The 17,649-nt window shown below is 37.2% G+C and overlaps 1 protein-coding gene across 1 annotated transcript in view; it reads right to left on the reverse strand.

Moving 5' to 3' along the window:
• LOC123854694 (ATP-binding cassette sub-family A member 10) overlaps nt 1-17,649 on the reverse strand; it is a 60,152-nt gene that overhangs the window by 20,127 nt on the left and 22,376 nt on the right. The window contains 12 exon segments of the mRNA XM_064583320.1: nt 811-936; nt 4,287-4,420; nt 5,117-5,283; nt 6,859-7,057; nt 8,268-8,387; nt 9,108-9,247; nt 10,541-10,631; nt 11,958-12,096; nt 12,554-12,673; nt 12,863-13,038; nt 13,400-13,512; nt 14,785-14,845. Of these exon segments, the coding sequence (XP_064439390.1) occupies nt 811-936; nt 4,287-4,420; nt 5,117-5,283; nt 6,859-7,057; nt 8,268-8,387; nt 9,108-9,247; nt 10,541-10,631; nt 11,958-12,096; nt 12,554-12,673; nt 12,863-13,038; nt 13,400-13,512; nt 14,785-14,845 (1,586 nt within the window).

A 17,649-nucleotide genomic window follows, 5' to 3' on the forward strand; every position in this document is an offset into this window, starting at 1 on the left:
TAAAGGCCACTTTACAAAAGCATAGTTAAAGCTTCGGAAACATGGTATATCTTATATTTGATGCTCTGTTTATTTATTTATTTTTATTTTTTTAAAGATTTTATTTATTTGTGAGAGAGAATGAGAGACAGAGAGCACGAGAGGGAGGAGGGTCAGAGGGAGAAGCAGACTCCCCGCTGAGCAGGGAGCCCGACGCGGGACTCGATACCAGGACTCCAGGATCATGACCTGAGCCGAAGGCAGTCGCTTAACCGACTGAGCCACCCAGGCGCCCTGATGCTCTGTTTAAAAATACAAATTCCAGGGGCGCCTGGGTGGCTCAGTTGTTGGACATCTGCCTTCGGCTCAGGTCATGATCTCAGAGACCTGAGATGGAGTCCCACATTGGGCTCCCTGCTCTGCGGGAAGCCTGCTTCTCCCTCTCCCACTCCCCCTGCTTGTGTTCCCTCTCTCGCTGTGTCTCTCTCTCTGTGTCAAATAAATAAATAAAATCTTAAAAAAAAATACAAATTTTGTTTGGAATTGTGAAATAACAACATGATGTCAAAAAATAGCACATTTTCACCTCCACAGTTGATTTAGTATGATTCCCTTTAAAGGTGAGGCAAGTTCACTGTGTTGAATAGTGAACTTTCTGACCCCTTTGAATGATTAACCATTTAATAAAATCTGTAATGAGATTAAAGCAATGACATATTTATGTGTAAACATATTTTTCTTGAAGAGCTATCCTGAGTGCATAAAACAATGAAATTCTAACTACTAAAGTCAGATAAAGTCATCTTTCTCCCCCTCCCCTCCCCCTCTTACTTTGCAATCCCTGATGCTGCTCATGCCAACGTAAGGAGAAATGCAGTTTGCAAGGACCAAGAGAAATACGGGTCCATTCAAAGAACCAAAGTCCACCATTAAGACATTCTGAAGTTCAAAGCACACCTGTAAAATGTCGAAATTGTTACATGTCATACAATCAAACATAGTTATATGTTTTTGAGAAATAGTGAGAAGTCCAGAATGGAAACATACACCCAATTTAAGAAGCAAACAAAAAGAGAAGGAACCATATTTTGTGACCCCTAATAGCGGGTCGCATTCCCAGGAACTGCATGATATCAAAAGAAATTTTATTTTATTTTTTAAAGACTTTATTCATTTATTTGACAGAGAGAGACACAGCGAGAGAGGGAACACAAGCAGGGGGAGTGGGAAGGGAGAAGCAGGCTTCCCGCTGAGCAGGGAGCCCGATGCGGGGCTCGATCCCAGGACCCTGGGATCATGACCTGAGCCGAAGGCAGACGCTTAATGACTGAGCAGCCCAGGTGCCCCCAAAAGAAATTTTAAAAACCTGAATTTTATAGGCGTGTATTTAGAGAGAATGAGCAGGTTCTCTTTCATATTTCCATCTAGTAATTGTTAAATGAAGACACATACTCTTTGGAGCTGCACTGATATAATTCTCGAAAGCTGCCATTTGTTTTAGTTCCCTATTTCCCAGAAGATGAATTATAGATAACAGCCTCTAAAACTCTAATAGTAATTGTCTTGAAGCTGTTCCTATGTTCCTGTCCCTAGCTACAAGATATAATTAGAGGAGAGCAAAATCTTTCTTGCATAACTTCTTGACTTCTAGAAATGTTTAAATTAATCTTTAAGGCATGGACAGGTCTTACTATAAATCTAAGTTGTTTTCCAGACAGGGTAATTGATTACTGTTATAACAATAGACTAAAAAAAAAAAAAAAAAAAGAGTACAGAAATGGCCTTATTTCATATGCAAAAAAATAGAGGTACCATTATATAAATTTCTTACTATAAAAATTTCATTCTCTACAACCATTATGCATATACTTGCAAACATCTACCCAATTTCCACATTTGTTCCTTTTTTATCTACCATAACTAAACACACCTGAGAGGCTGAGAATGGTTATTAAAATTATATATCATCAAAAATTGCACTATATTCCACAAGAGATAAAACATAAAAGAGCCAAGACCCAAAAGGACACTTCAGAATTTAAAATGATAGAGAAAACACTACAGAACCGTTAAATAATCATAATTTTAGAATTGGGGCCATACACTCTCATAAATTTCACACACATCCTCCACGCTTTCATTAGCCAATGTATATCACTTACTCAACAAATTCCCCCAGGAAGATATGATGTAAGACTAAGGATTTGCATGTGAGGCTTTGCTGGTATGCTAGATTGCTAAGCAAATCCATTGGTTCACTGATTTCAGCAAATATGTATTGGGTACCTAGGTTAAGTGTGAAGAACTACTTAAGAATGAACCAAACAAAGCCCAAATTATGATTCTTTAACAGGTCTATTATTTTTCTCTATCATTTTAAAGTTTTCAGTGTCCTTTTGGATCTTGGCTCTTTTAATGTTCTATGTCTTGGGGAGCTGGGTATAATTTCTGATTAGAGAAGATTTTATTTTATTTTTTTTATTTTTTTATTTTTATTTTTTATTTTTTATTTTTTTTGAAGATTTTTATTTATTTATTCATGAGAGACAGAGAGAGAGGCAGAGGGAGAAGCAGGCTCCCAAGGAGCAGGGAGCCCGATGTGGGACTCGATCCCAGGACCCTGGGATCATGACCTGAGCCGAAGGCAGACGCTTAACCATCTGAGCCACCCAGGCGCCCTAGAGAAGATTTTAGACTAGAAGGATGAGGCCAGTGATAAAACAAGTCTATAGTGTGGTATCCAGGTGGTAATATATGGAAAAATAGATCAGCGGGAAGGATAGAAAATGATAAATTACATTTAATTTACTAAGGCAAGAAATTTTATCATATATTTGTTCTTTCCATTAAAAATATGAGATTAAACATAAAACTCCTTGAAAAGTTCTTGATCTTTCATAATAAGTAATAGCAAACATGGATTGAAAATCTGTAATCCTTTAAAAAAACACAAATATAAGTTCCAAATTCTTAAAACAAATATATTTATTGTATAGTTTATAAATTATCACAGTGGAATTAAGGTGAGAAAGAGACTATTAATTTTTCTTTGACACTTCAGCCTTTTTGAATTGTTGGAATTGTTATAAGAATACATTATTTTGGTAATCCAAATGACTTATTCTATAAATGAAATAGATGAACATTCACTAATACGGAAAGATGTCAAAGATTTAGATCTTATGTGACAGAGAGGATTGTAGGACACTCTAATACAATTCCAATTCAGAAAATATATTTTCAAATATAAGATGGTCCTATAAATAGTGAGTTTGTGTTTTTATAAAGGAAAAGAGTGTAGAAGACATTTACCAAATGATTAACAGTTAGAAATATAATATGGAAAAATTAAGAAATAAAATTAGAGGGGTGCCTGGGTGGCTCAGTCCATTAAGTGTCTGCTTTCCTCTAGGAGTCCTGGGATCGAGTCCCATGTCAGGCTCCCTGCTCAGCGGGGAGTCTGCTTCTCCCTCTCTCTCTATCCCTCCCCCTGCTTGTGCTCTCTCTCTTTCAAATAAATAAATAAAGTAAAAAAAAAAAAGAAATGAAATTAGAGAATTTTACCTTTTATATTATATATTCTAGTAATGTTTGAATTTATTAAATATGCATTGCTTTTTTCTGCTTTATTGAGGTATAATTGACAAACAGATTTGTAAGACACTTAAAATGTACATCATGATTTGACATACATATACATTGTGAAGAGATTTCTCCCATCTAGTTAATATATCCATCACCTCACATGTACACATATGTATGTGTGTGCACATGTATGTATATATGAGAACATTTATGTTCTGCTCAGTAATTTCAATTATACTATACAGTGTTATCAACTATAGTCTCCATATTATATATTAGGTCTTTAGATCTTTTCATCTTATAGCTGAAAGCTCATATCCTTTTACCAGTCTAATCCTATTTCCCCTACCCCCTAGTCCCTGGCAACCACTTTTCTATTCTCTATTTCTAGGAGTTTGACTTTTTTTTTTTCCTACTTATAAGTGATACCATGCAGTATTTGCCTTTCTCTGTCTGGTTTATTTAACTTAGCATCATTCCCTCAAAATCTATCCATGTTGTTGCAAAACATGCATTGCTTTTACAACAAATAAAATCACTAATAAAAGATGATCCCTTTGAGAAAAAACATGCTTTTTAAAGGATTAAAATTTCATACCTTACTCAAAAAGGACTCAAGTTATACTGATATAGAACACTTGAGTTGCTTTTCTATAGATCTAAAGTATTAGAAGGTGTCAAAACCCCATTCATGATAAAATAGTACATGGACCCAAACATACCTTCCAGTCACCAGACATTATGATGGCTCCATTGCAGGAAGGATCATCTGAGCCATTTCTATTTCTAAAGTCACCAACTTCTAAAAATATATCCTGATGCTTCAGTGCCTGCACAAAGTCTTCAATATTTGATCCTAATGTAGTCAATGAAGGAAGGCAACATAACAGCAAGAAAATCAACGTCAGAGCTTTACAATAAGAACGAATTCTTCTCATGTTAAGGAATACCCAGAATAACATGATAAAGACCTTCACTCTCTGAGAATAGGCTGAAATTAATTCTGACATGAAATCTGGTCTACCATCTTCAGTGTAACAGAATCCTTTCAGAAATAGGTTAATATATTTTGTAATTCTTATAAAGGTAAAAGGGTTTATTCCCAAGAGCTAGATTTGCAATTCTCATAGAAATAAAACTTATTAGTGATTTTTATGAACTCTGCCAGAACTCTGTAATGTTTGTAACTACATATACTATATACAAAATACACACCTCATTACCTAGGCTTGTCCTACTGATACAAATCAGTCCTACTCATCTAAACTGCTATATCTGGCTAACCTTCCAATGATATTTACTGTACTGGTGACCCATTCAAAACATCTTCATGAAGTTAAGTTAATTTGGTATTTTCCATTATGTCCATTGTTTTTCTTGATTTGAAAATGTGCCCATCAATTTCCTTAATTTGAAAATGAAGCAAGCCATAAACACACACGACTTTCTCCCCCAAGCTGTTCTTAATAGAGGTCTTTTTGCTGCTCAGGTTTGTGTTTCAAAAGATCTTTGATGATAAAAATCAAGAGTAAATTGAATCCCTATTTCTCACCTGTATTATTGATGACCAACAGACTGGTAAGAGGAGCCTGTGAGGGTTGTTTCAGAGAAAGGAAATACATACTGGATGAAAGCTCCCAACAATGAGTGTAATTAGATACCACATCCACTATCTTCTCAAAAATGATGGGGGTAAAAGGAATACCAAGTATCAGTAACCTAAGTAAAGAAAATTAAAATGCAAGTCTAAAACATTTTCCCTCTGATTATTTAAGTCACAAACATGCTATATAAATGCCAACCTATGGAAATTCAACATACAAATATGGCCTTTAGTTACATAAAGTGAAAATGAAATTAATCGAAAACAGGCTCAAAATTTTTCATAAATCATTATCACATTGCAAGATGTCCAAGGATAATAGAGCATCAAAAAGAGAAGCTGAGATCCAAGTGCTTGACCAGGACAACAGGAAAAAACGGTTTGACGATTTGACGGGATACCAGGAGCCTAACATAGTTTTAAAGGGAAAGGAACCCGATTTCACACTGCCCTCAGACTTGTGATGTGCACAATTTCAAGTAAAATTTTAACTCTCATCAGCTGTTGTTTTATACTTTAATTTTCACGAAACTAGATACCATATTTAATGCACTATTTCAGATCCTAGAATTCATTTATCCAGCTCAAACAATGAGTAAAAGTCTTTCAAGTAATCTTTTTGTTTCTCCAGTAAGGTTGTGAGTCCAGTCTTTGCAATGACTATTTTCTCATCAGACCTCAGGCTCTACCTCCTTCTTCCTCACTCTCAGCCTCATATTTCATAGGGAAAAAATGAAGTCCATCAGACAGAAACTCCCCCTGGTCTTATCATCTCTCCCCCCCCAAAAAAAACCCAGAAAACATATCCATCCTGTCAGTGTTCTTTTCTGTTGTAATAGATGCTGTCTTTGCTCCCTATCAAAGTCAGTTTTCAATATTGCTCTGGATCCAGATGCTTGCCACCCTCCCTGAGATCTTGCTCAGTTAGCTCATCTTCAATTATTTCCCTACTGACATATCCCATCATGACTGAAGCATGTTCTAATGTCTCCCATTCATTAAAAAAACAAAAAGAAAAAAGAAACTTCCTCCTAATTTCAATCTCCCTTCAGCTACTACTGCTCTTTCTATTTCTCTCCATGGTGAAGCACCTCAAAAGAGCTGTCTATTTTCAGACCTTCTCTTCTCAAAACCTTCAATGACTTCCCTTTTGCCAAATATAATTGATGCTTTCTGCTCTAAACTGGTGTTCTCCCTCTCTTATTGGCTTGGCTTTTCCAATCTTGGCTCAAATGTGACCATTTCAATGAGGCCAACACACCACCTTATTTAGAATTATAATGAACTCCTAACTCCCACCAGCCTTTCCCATCCGCTTACTCTATTCTGCATAACTTACTATATAACTTACTTAGTTTTTATATTTGTTATTTGTTATCTTTTCCTCCCAACCAGAAGGTAAACACCACAGCACCTAAAACAATGCCTAGCACATAACAGGCTTCAATAATGATTTGTGATATAAGGAACAATTAACATATTTATTGGGTAATTATTTCATTGGTATTTTTCTCCCCCACAAGATGTAAGTTGAAAGGCCTTGTCAACTGTGCTCCCTTGTGTAGGATAACACTTATAGGCACTCCAAAAACTTTGTTAAATGGGTGAAGAAATTAATAGACTTATTTTCTTCACATTTAAACTTTTTTGTATATATTGACTAGAGAGATTTAAAGTAATCTGATACTTACAAGGACAAAAGAATTTTCCTTTCACGCCTTAACTTTAAGAAGCGAAGCTCTGCCATGGCACAGACCTGCTGTTTCCAGAGAGTTCCAGTACTAATGACCTTTCTCAATCCAGGAAGAGAACAAGGAGCCTGTTGCATTTCAGACTCAGTTCCAGTATCTCTTGTCTCATTGACTTTCTCCTCTTTCTGAATGCCAAAATCTGTAACCATGTAATAAACCATTAAAATCGGTTATGTTATTTGCATTTTCTCTTTAGAACCTTCTAAAATACACTAGAATATTTGAAAGAGCACTTCTAACAAGTTAAGCTACTGATGTCCATAACCCATATTCAAAATCTGTCCTTCAGACAACTATAACTCCAATGAGTGAGTAAATTCATTTTTGAGGATGGTTTAGCCTTCTTGGGAAGCATTTACTCTTTCATACCTATAGCAGCAGTTCTTCACTAAGGGATTTTTGCAGAGCAAAAAGGTTTATGCAAAAACATAAATATAAATGTATGTAGCTGAGTTTCTTTCTTTTTTTTAGATTTATTTTATTTATTCATTTGAGAGAGAAAGCATGCCTGCATGAGCGTGAGGAAGGACAGAAGGAAAGGATCTGAAGCAGACTCCATGCTGAGCGCAGAGCCTGACACAGGGCTCAACCCCATGACCCCGAGATCACGACCTGAGCCGAAATCAAGAGTTAGATGCTTAACCCACTGAGCCACCCAGGTGCCCCTGTAGCTGCGTTTCTAAAAGGGCTCCTCTGTCATTTAGAAGTCCTCCACAGGATTAGTTCATCACTGATGACTGACATCCCAGTGACTGTTTTAAGACACTGGTTTTAAGTCCAGGAAAGACCTCCTATTCAAATCTCACATATGCCTCACAGCAGCTGTTATGGTTCTGACTACTCACTCAATTTTTCCAAATCTCAGTTTTCTCCCTGCATAACAAAGTTATTATGGGAATTAAGAACAATGTAATCCAACAGCTGAGCACAATGGCTGGCACATAGTTAGCTCCTACATTCTTCTAATTATTAGTTCACAAACTAAACTAAGGGAAAATATCAACTTATTTATTCTTTATGACTACATTAATTAGAATTAATTTATTACCTAAGGAAGAGTACATTTTTATAGGAAATGGCAGGTAAGAGACGAAGCCAGAACTCATGACATTAGCAGAGAGCTATTGATGATATGGGGAAGTGGACACAATAATAGAGTAATTACCTAGCAACAAGTCTGATTATGTTAGATATAAAACAATTATGATACTTTTAGAAGTGGGCAACCCTATTTTATATCTAATACACATTTAGGCAGAAGTCCACATAAAAACCTACAAATATGAATCAATACATGGTCATTTTCAGTTTCCTCTTTCTAGTTTTCTGCTAGACACACATCATTATACCGGGCTCATCAATTGTTAATTTGCCTTCTAGGTTCACAAAGACTTCATTGAGAGTTGTCAAGGAAACACCATAATTCATTACGCCTTGGTCGGGACACTTTTCAAGGTCACTGTAAAGATCTAAAAAGCAGACAGCAATAAAATAATGCAATTAAATTTGCTAATAAGTACACTAAAATACAAAGTCCTAAAGATTACTCAGAATAGATAAATCTAAACATATTTTCATATTAAAGCTGCCACAATAATCTAATAAAAATATTTCCATGTTCTCTTGTCTTTCAAATCAATTTTATTATTTTGCATCTCTTTTCTGTTTCATATGCTTTAAAATTTCTTGCATCACTATGGCCATGCATATGTTTGTGTAAGTATGTATGTCTATTCAAAAATTCATTGAGCATGGGTAAATTTTATTTCCTTTCTGTATTTTCTAGTTTTTCTATCCTGAGCATATTACACTTACAATTAAAATGATATTTTACAAAGACCCTGTTGACCTACTTCCAAGTATTTTAAAAAAATAAGGCCTTATTTAATCTGTGTCTCTAAAACAAAAGTTTTTGCTGCTTCAGAAAAGACATTTCAGAGCTTCATTTAATGCTGACACAGAGAGCAAATCTGGGTTTTTCAGTGAAATACATTCATGGAAATTTTAGTTGCTCTCACACTAAAACCGTGTATCTGATAACACACTTCATTATATTGAAAACAGAAGGCAGAGCTCTTAGAATAGTGTGAGGTGTATAAGCTTTAAAACCCAACTGGTGGAAAATAGAAAATGCAATCAGCCTATCGTGGACACTTAGCTGTATTCTATGTGATCATATGGTAAGTTACCTGGAAATTTGTTTGTTCTTTCCAAGGGCAAAATGTACACAAGTTTTTCTTCACTTTCTGCTGCTAACTTGGCATCAGGGATGTGCTGTCTACTGAGGGATGTAATTCTTTCTAGATTACACATTTCATTCCTGTGTAAACTAACATTTCAAAAGAAGCATAAGTCTTTTGAATTCATCTCTAACACCACTGCTCATTAAAAGACAGTTTTTTATTAAATAATTTGTATTTATTAGAGACATCGCCTGCTAATTTCAGTAATCAGTTCCCACAAATAAGATGTTCTATTTCCAAGTGCTAAATGGTAGCCGTGTTTGAATTACTTTAAATGGGAAAAAATACAGTGCATTACATGTCAACCCCAATCCCCCAAGCAACTTTCTAAAGTAAGTGGAAATTTCAGTTTACATGTTATATGGATATATGGATAGATAGATAGATAGATAGCAGGCTAGCATGTAAAAACACATATACTTATTACATAGAGATATGTATGCATATGTATATAAAATCATGATAGGATATAAAGTACATGAAACATTATTTCTGGATCACTAAAAAATTAATAAGGTTTTTAATAAACAGTTGCTTTCTTGCAGCAAATGGCTTCTATTAATGCCAATAACTTGCCTGTTGATATGCCCTGCTTTCTAAATTATCCCATGTGATATTCTGACATATAAAGTAGATTTAGAATACAATTTCAGAACTTTAGGGCCAATTGTTCTGTTAAAAATTATCGTTTTTTTGTGTGTGTGTTTTGTTTTTTTTGAGAGAAACAGAGTGCAAGAGTGAGGGGAGGGGCAGAAGGAGAGGGAGAGAATCCTAAGCAGATTCCACACCCAGCACGGAGCCCAACACGGGGCTCAATCTCACTACCCTGAGATCATGACCTGGGCCAAAATCAAGAATCAGACACTTAACCAACGGAGCCACTCAGGCGCCCCATAAATTATCAGTTGCTTTTTGAAAACATAATTATGTTTCTGATATATCAGCCAAAAATGTTTTATTGAAAGATACATACACATTTAGAAATTTACATATTTAAAACCAAGAGATAAATATCAAGGCACATGTTAATGAAGGAGATACACTATACTGATTATTGTACATCAATTTCCACCAAATATTAAGCTGGCTTTCTTTTTTTTTTTTAAGATTTTATTTATTTATTTGAGAGAGAGAATGAGAGAGAGCACATGAGGGGGATTATGGTCAGAGGGAGAAGCAGACTCCCTGCCGAACAGGGAGCCTGATGCAGGACTTGATCCAGGGACTCCAGGATCATGACCTGAGCCGAAGGCAGTTGCTTAACCAACTGAGCCACCCAGGCGCCCTAAGCTGGCTTTCTTATATCTCCAGAGGATTACATGAAATGTCACCTCTTATATTGATACTCATATTAAAAAGCTACTCCCAGAATACATTACCTTAAGTGATATCCAATACCCCATTTTTGCTTCAGAAACAAAGATGACCCTGCACATTTCAACTTCCCATTAGACGCAAACACTTCCCTATCTCTGAGAAGAAAGAAAGAAAGAATAAATTATGTGAATTCCTTATATGGGTATATTCTCTGCTCTGGAGACCAAATCACCAAATGAATTTTTCAGTATGAATGCAGTCTTGATATAATTGAGTTCCTGGGTGCAGCACCACCTCTCACCCCCATGCTTCCTTTGAAGCAGGGCTCAGAAATTCATTGCATCCCTCACAGCTTATCCAATGGCATAAAACATTGCTAGGAGAAACCAAATCTTCCATTCTCCCTTTATCCACATACTTTGCTATGTAACTTTGCAGTGTTCTCTCACCATGGGCTAGGAGACCTGCTCCACCCCTTGATATGTGCCTCCACCACATGAGGCCAATGCTTTGGCCAATGGCATGTTAGCCGACTTTGGCAAGTAGAGGTTTGAAATGGGCTTATGCTTTGGGACTTGGTCTCTAGAGCCTTAGTTATTGCCGTGAGAATGCCTGGGCAGTCTGCTGGAAGAGGAAACACACCTAGGCTGGCACCTAAGCCACCTTAGGTCACCTAATTTGACTTGCCAACAGTCACTCAACCACCAGACATGTAAGCGAACCCAAAGACCTGAAGATCTTTCTAAGTGAGCCCACCCTAAATTGCCAACTCTCCAACTCATGCACTCAATAAATACTTAATTGACTTAAGACACTAAGTTTGAGGGTGGCTGTTTCATAGTTATTAAGGCAGGAGGAAACTGAGAGGTAAAGTATATTTTACTTCAGATTTCAGGAGGAAACTTAGAATAAGGTTATACTGCACATTAGAAAGCAAAAATTTCTCTTCTTTTCACTGAGTCTATTTCTGTCTTCATTTTTTTTAAGATTCTGCCTTGTACCCTTTCCTGGCTTACTGAAACTCGTCTTCCCCACCTGCCACTATGTCCTAGACAGAACATTTATTCAATCTCTAATTCTCCAATCTTGTATCTTCACACTCAATACCTTGCTTAGTGAACCAAGAATCCTCCTAAGAAGGCAACAAAGGGTTATAAATTTAAAAATAATTTTCCCAGCTAAAAGTTTTTTCTATCCAACAACAAAACTATATATGAAATATTAAGAGTTTCAAAATTTAAAAAATATACTTGTGATTAATGTAGACAGTGAAGAAAGTTACAGACAAGAAGATACATAAAGCATGGGCCTAAGAACATACTGGGGGATCAGAATTCTTCCAAAGCAAATTTCATCTTTACAAGGCAGTCACTCAAATGGATTAAATATAGGATTCTCTACTTTTAAAAACAGATTATAGAGAATATCTCTCATGTTCAATCCTTAAATAACTATTAGAAGAAAGAAACCAAGAATCACCAGCCACGATGTAAGCCTCATCCATGATCTGGGTACTAAGAAGGATTGTGTGGTTTGTTTTATGCTCCTGCAGGAAGGTGCAAACTTGGTGCCTTGAAAAAGGATCCAACCCAGCAGTCGGTTCACCCAGGAGCAAAACCTACAAAGGAGGAAGAGTATGAGCTCATCTTCCACTTCCAAGTGAGGGTCTTTAGAATGTTGCATGGAAACCCATATGATTTCTAGATTCAAATACAGCCCTCCACTGGATTCCTCATAGGCTTGCATGGTCCTTTATTACAAATTTTCTCTTATATTTGGTAATTAGAGTTTGGACTTTAATAATCGTTTGATAGCCTTCAATACAAATTAATCTTGGGGCACCTGGGTGGCTCAATCAGTTAAGTGTCTGCCTTCGGCTCAAGTCATGATCCCAGGGTCCTGGGATCAAGCCTTGTGCTGGGCTCCCTGTTCAGCGAGGAGTCTGCTTCTCCCTCTCCCATTGCCCTCCCCTGCCCCCCCACACTCATGCTCTCTCACTCACTCCCTCTCAAATAAGTAAATAAAATCTTTTAAAAAAAAACCAAATTCATCTCAAAAAATATTTTTTCTCTTACCTGAGGATCTCCTAAAATGGCAATCCCAAATGTTAGTTTTCTCTTCTGTCCACCACTTAGTTTTTTAGCAATAACATCTTGAATGTTTTGTATGTCCAATTCCATTATAACTCTTTTTACCTACTGAAAGAAAACCTCTACATAATAAAAAATATTTTACTTTAATCTTCTAATAATTAGGAGAAATCTATTCTAAGAACTTCATCAACTAAGCTTTATTTATGAAAAAATAAAGTAATAGTTCAACAAACATGGTCAAAAGCAAAGTATATTATTTTCAAAGGCATTAGTTCTAATATGCTCACCTACATCTTGTTCTACTTCTTCTGACTGAATCCCTTTTATTTTAGCAAATAGCCTGAGGTTTTCTCTCACAGTAAGAAAGTCAAATTGAATATTGAATTGTGGACAAAATCCAATGTTCTTTCTCATTTCTTCCATGTTAGTTATTTCAGAGAGTTGAGTATTATAAATAGTGACTGATCCTGTAAATAGAAATTTTCAAGTATTCAACACCAGGAAAGTAACTCTAGGAAGTGGTAAGACAGGATATTAGTTGAAGAAACTTCACATTTCATAATTGCATAAATAATACATTGAGAAATTCAGATTATTCTTAACATAAATATCAGGGTCCACAGCAATGCAAAGTGGACACAGAATGACAATAGCAGAGCAGAGATACAAGCTTTCTGGTGAATTTATATAAATATGAAATAAATAGTTCCTATTCTAAATTACTCAACTGTGTAAAAAAGCCTGCTTTAGAGAAGTGTTTTTGTTTTACACAATCTCATTGAGGAACCTGCTTCATCAGTCAACTTGCTTCTAAAATTCTTTTCTTACCTTTTGTAGAACCAGACAACCCACTCAGAATGTTTAGCAGTGTCGATTTACCAGCTCTGCTGTGTCCAAGTATTGCAGTGACCTGTCCTTCATATATGTCAAGAAATATGCCTGTTTTAGAATAAAATCTGAAAATTAGACCTTGGATTATATTCAGATGGAGTGGACCTTACAAAAGTTTGTAAGAGTCAAATGTATCTCAGCGCTTCATTTATTGGTATTCTTATGTGTACCCTCTAAAATTATGTATTTGTGTCTTTTTATGAAGACAAAACCTTAATTTCTCTGGAGAAATTGGATCAAGACTGATAGTATAAATTTCTACCTTCCTCCCTACCCAAATCCTTCAAATGTCAAAGAATATATTAATTCGATGTTAAAGAACAGAGCAAAGGCTACTAGGAATAAAGCAGAGTGAAGAGAGTATTTGCTTCCTGGGCCAGGGAAAGCAGTGTGACTGAAGGAACAGTCTCCCAGAGGCTCCCAGAGCTGAGACAGAAGGGCCAGGGATAGAGGCAAAGGGGTACGTATTCCACATTTGGAGGGAGGGAGCATGGGTTAAAGAGAGGATGGTAAAGTTTTCCCTGGCACTGGTCACTGCTCTGTTTTGTATCACAAAAGTGGTGTCATGGTCTCTAGAGGGGTCTGTGGGACCCAGGACACATCACAGGCATTTTTCTATATGAGTGCTTAAGATTTGATAATTTTTTCTTGAATATTTGAAACATTATCTAACTCTATGGAGAAACAATAGAGTTCCATTAGCACCCCAGAAATTTTAAAAGATTCTCTGAAGATAGACAACATGTGGAATTATATTGTCAGAGAATCAAAAACAAGACAAACCACAGCCCAAAACAGATGATGAGAAGTCCTATGAAAGTAAGCACAATTCCAGTGATACTGCAAGCTCAGTCTGACAAATCCAAGTCAAAGATTATAAACCAGCACAAGCAGTACAATCCTATTTTTAAAAATGTTATATATATGTAAATATATTATCGATGACTATCCCTCAGAGTAGAAATGTGGGCTTTTAAAATTTTTTCTTTTGGGGCGCCTGGGTGGCTCAGTCGTTAAGCGTCTGCCTTCGGCTCAGGTCATGGTCCTGGGGTCCTGGGATCGAGCCCCGCATCGGGCTCCCTGCTCGGCGGGAAGACTGCTTCTCCCTCTCCCACTCCCCCTGCTTGTGTTCCCTCTCTTGCTGTGTCTCTTTCTGTCAAATAAATAAATTAAATCTTAAAAAAAAAAATTTTTTTTTCCTTTTTATCTAGACTCATTCTCCAATTTGCCACTATGACTATTTGCATCTTCAGGAAACAAACAAAAAAAATTTTTTTTTAATTAAAAACATCATCAAAACAATGAAGTTTTTCTCTTCATCTTGCAATGCTTCTACTTTTTCAGGCTTTCCATCATATTCTTTTGTAACATTTCTGATTCTGAAAAAAAAAGAAGCAAATTTGAGGTTAAGTACATTTCCTAATGACAGATTATGTTAACTGCCAATATTACAGTTTGTGATTAATCCTGAACCTCACAAGGTAGGGTGTCACCCTCATAACGGGATCCAAGGAGGGCAGTGGGGAAAGCTCACACCACCCCCAAAGAGATTTGCACGGACCTGCTCATACTGTTATCAAACTTGTTATTTCGTATATTCCAGCTATTTCTCTCAGTTGGCAAATGAAGAGAGAGCTACCACTGAAAGAAAGGAAGGAAAGAACAGGAGAGAGAGTGAGGAAGAGAGGATGGGGGAGAGGCTTTCCTTCAGTCCTGAACCCCTATTATTTCATTTTTCTTCTCCTCCACAGGCAAATTTATCAAAATAGTCTCTCTACTCTCTGTTTCCATTTCTTTATCTCACATTTATTCCCAACCTAAAGCAACATAGCTTCTGACCCTACAACTCCACTGAAACTATCCTGAGCAAAGACACCGATGACACTCTATGGAATCCAATGGACACTGACACTTTCCAGTCATTGTTTAATAGATGCTGTATTAAACAATTGCTAGCTCCTTTCTTCTTGCAAGGCTTTATTTCCTTGGCTTCTGCCCTCTTGGTTTCCATATCCTTCTCTTACTATTCCACTCAGCATACTTTATGGATTCCTTAAACTGGATTCCACACTTAACCAACTATTTTTCTTATTCTCAAATCTTTGCCATATAATAGTGCCCACTCTCATTGCTTCAACTCTTACTTAGATTCTAATGATTCCCAAATTTGTGTCTTTAGGCCTTTCTTCAAAGTCTCATATGGGAATATCCAGCTTTTTGCTCTGCATCTACACATAGATACCACACAGGGCTTATTATTTTTCCCTCTAAACCAGTCCCACTTCTATTCTCTATCTCAGTTGGTGTTTTCAGCATCCACCGAGGAATGCCAATTAAATGCCTAAGAAACGTCCTTCTTTCTTATCTCTCACCTCATCCTGTGGTCTACAAAATTACTATAATTTAACCTTATGGATTTATGAATTTAAGTTTATGAAATCTCTTTGAATTTATCCCTTTATCACTTGTCTATGACCTTCTAGTCCAGATTCTTATCATCTCTTACACCTTGACCTCTGAACCTGATGATGTTTTCCCTTTCCATCAACCTAGCCCCTTGTCTCCTGCAATACAGAGGATATGCCAGGAACTACACTTCCCAAAAATCCTTCTCTGTATTGGACTTGAGGAGAACTTGGCAAGATTTGGAAAACAGAAGTGAAAAAAGGCCATTTTTCTCTGAAGGTCATGGGGGCAGACTCTAGGTTTGTAGCAGCTTCTCAGACTTCTTGACAAGCCCTGTTTTGCTGCTGGAGATTAAGAAACCTGGTGGGAACCTTCCCAGAGAATCCCAGCAAACTTTGTGAGACCCACCCACTTCCATGCATCTGGATAAGGTCCTCAGGGGCTGTTTCCCTTTCTGGCTACAGCTTTCTTGACCCTCCCTCTTCCATTCTTAGTACTTTTATGAATTACTAATTCCCATACCAAATCCCTTTACTTACACAGTATTTCCAGCAACTCACTTTTCCTGACCAACCCAGACTGACACAACCTTTGGAATGCTTCCATTTCTCCAGTTGTGCTGCATTCAAATCCATTCCAGAAAGCTGTCCAAGTGACCTGTCAGAGGTCTGGCTGTCTACTTTGCCTCCCTAAATTCACTTGGTGATTCCCCACACTATGCAGGACAGACTGTCCTTGGCAAACAAAACTCAAGTGATCTTATTTGGCCCGTACCTCTTAATATTTACTTCTCCCTCTTCTAGCCTTGTATTTTGAGCTCAGAAATGTCAATTTCTTGTCATTCTTTAGACGCGCGCACATTGTTGCTTGCTGTGCTATGTTTGTCATGCTGTATTCCCTGTTTGGAAGAACCTTCAAGTGCCCCATCACAACTTATGTGACCTTTCCCTTCCATAAGACTCACCTCAAGAGTTATCTCCTGACTTTTCCTACCACTCTTAGGCTGGGCTGAATGATCCTTCTCTAAGTTTGGTTATTCTCTGCATCCATCTCTACCACTCTTTTTACTAATTATCTATTTAAGTGCCTGTTTCCCCCCAGGCTCTGCCTGTCCTGAGGTGAAAGACTGTCATTCATCTTTGAATCCTAGTTCTGGCAGAGGGCTTAATGAATGATGAATAAATGAAGGAACTAATTTGCCTGCAGGAACAGTCTGGTCCAGAATGATCTAAGGAGCTGATCTGAGGCATGCTGGGCTATCAAGCACAAAAAGAGAGGCTGTCATCAAAAAGAATGAAATCTTGCCATTTGCAACAACGTGGATGGAACTGAAGGGTATTATGCTGAGCGAAATAAGTCAATCAGAGAAAGACATGGATCATATGCCCTCACTGATATGAGGAATTCTTAATCTCAGGAAACAAACTAGGGGTTGCTGGAGTGGTGGGGGGTGGGAGGGATGGGGTGGCTGGGTGATAGACATTGGGGAGGGTATGTGCTATGGTGAGCGCTGTGAAGTGTGCAAGACTGTTGAATCACAGATCTGTACCTCTGAAGCAAATAATATAGTACATGTTAAAAAAAGAAAGAAGAAGATAGCAGGAGTGGAAGAATGAAGGGGGGGAAATCGGAGGAGGAGACGAACCATGAGAGACGATGGACTCTGAGGAACAAACTGAGGGTTTTAGAGGGGAGGGGGGGTGGGAGGATGGGTTAGCCTGGTGATGGGTATTAAAGAGGGCATGTTCTGCATGGAGCACTGGGTGTTATATGCAAACAAT

Source organism: Mirounga angustirostris, unplaced genomic scaffold (genome assembly GCF_029215605.1).
Source record: "Mirounga angustirostris isolate CCGP_5_RB_7025 unplaced genomic scaffold, mMirAng1.0.hap1 SCAF_17, whole genome shotgun sequence".
Lineage (NCBI taxonomy): Eukaryota > Metazoa > Chordata > Mammalia > Carnivora > Phocidae > Mirounga > Mirounga angustirostris.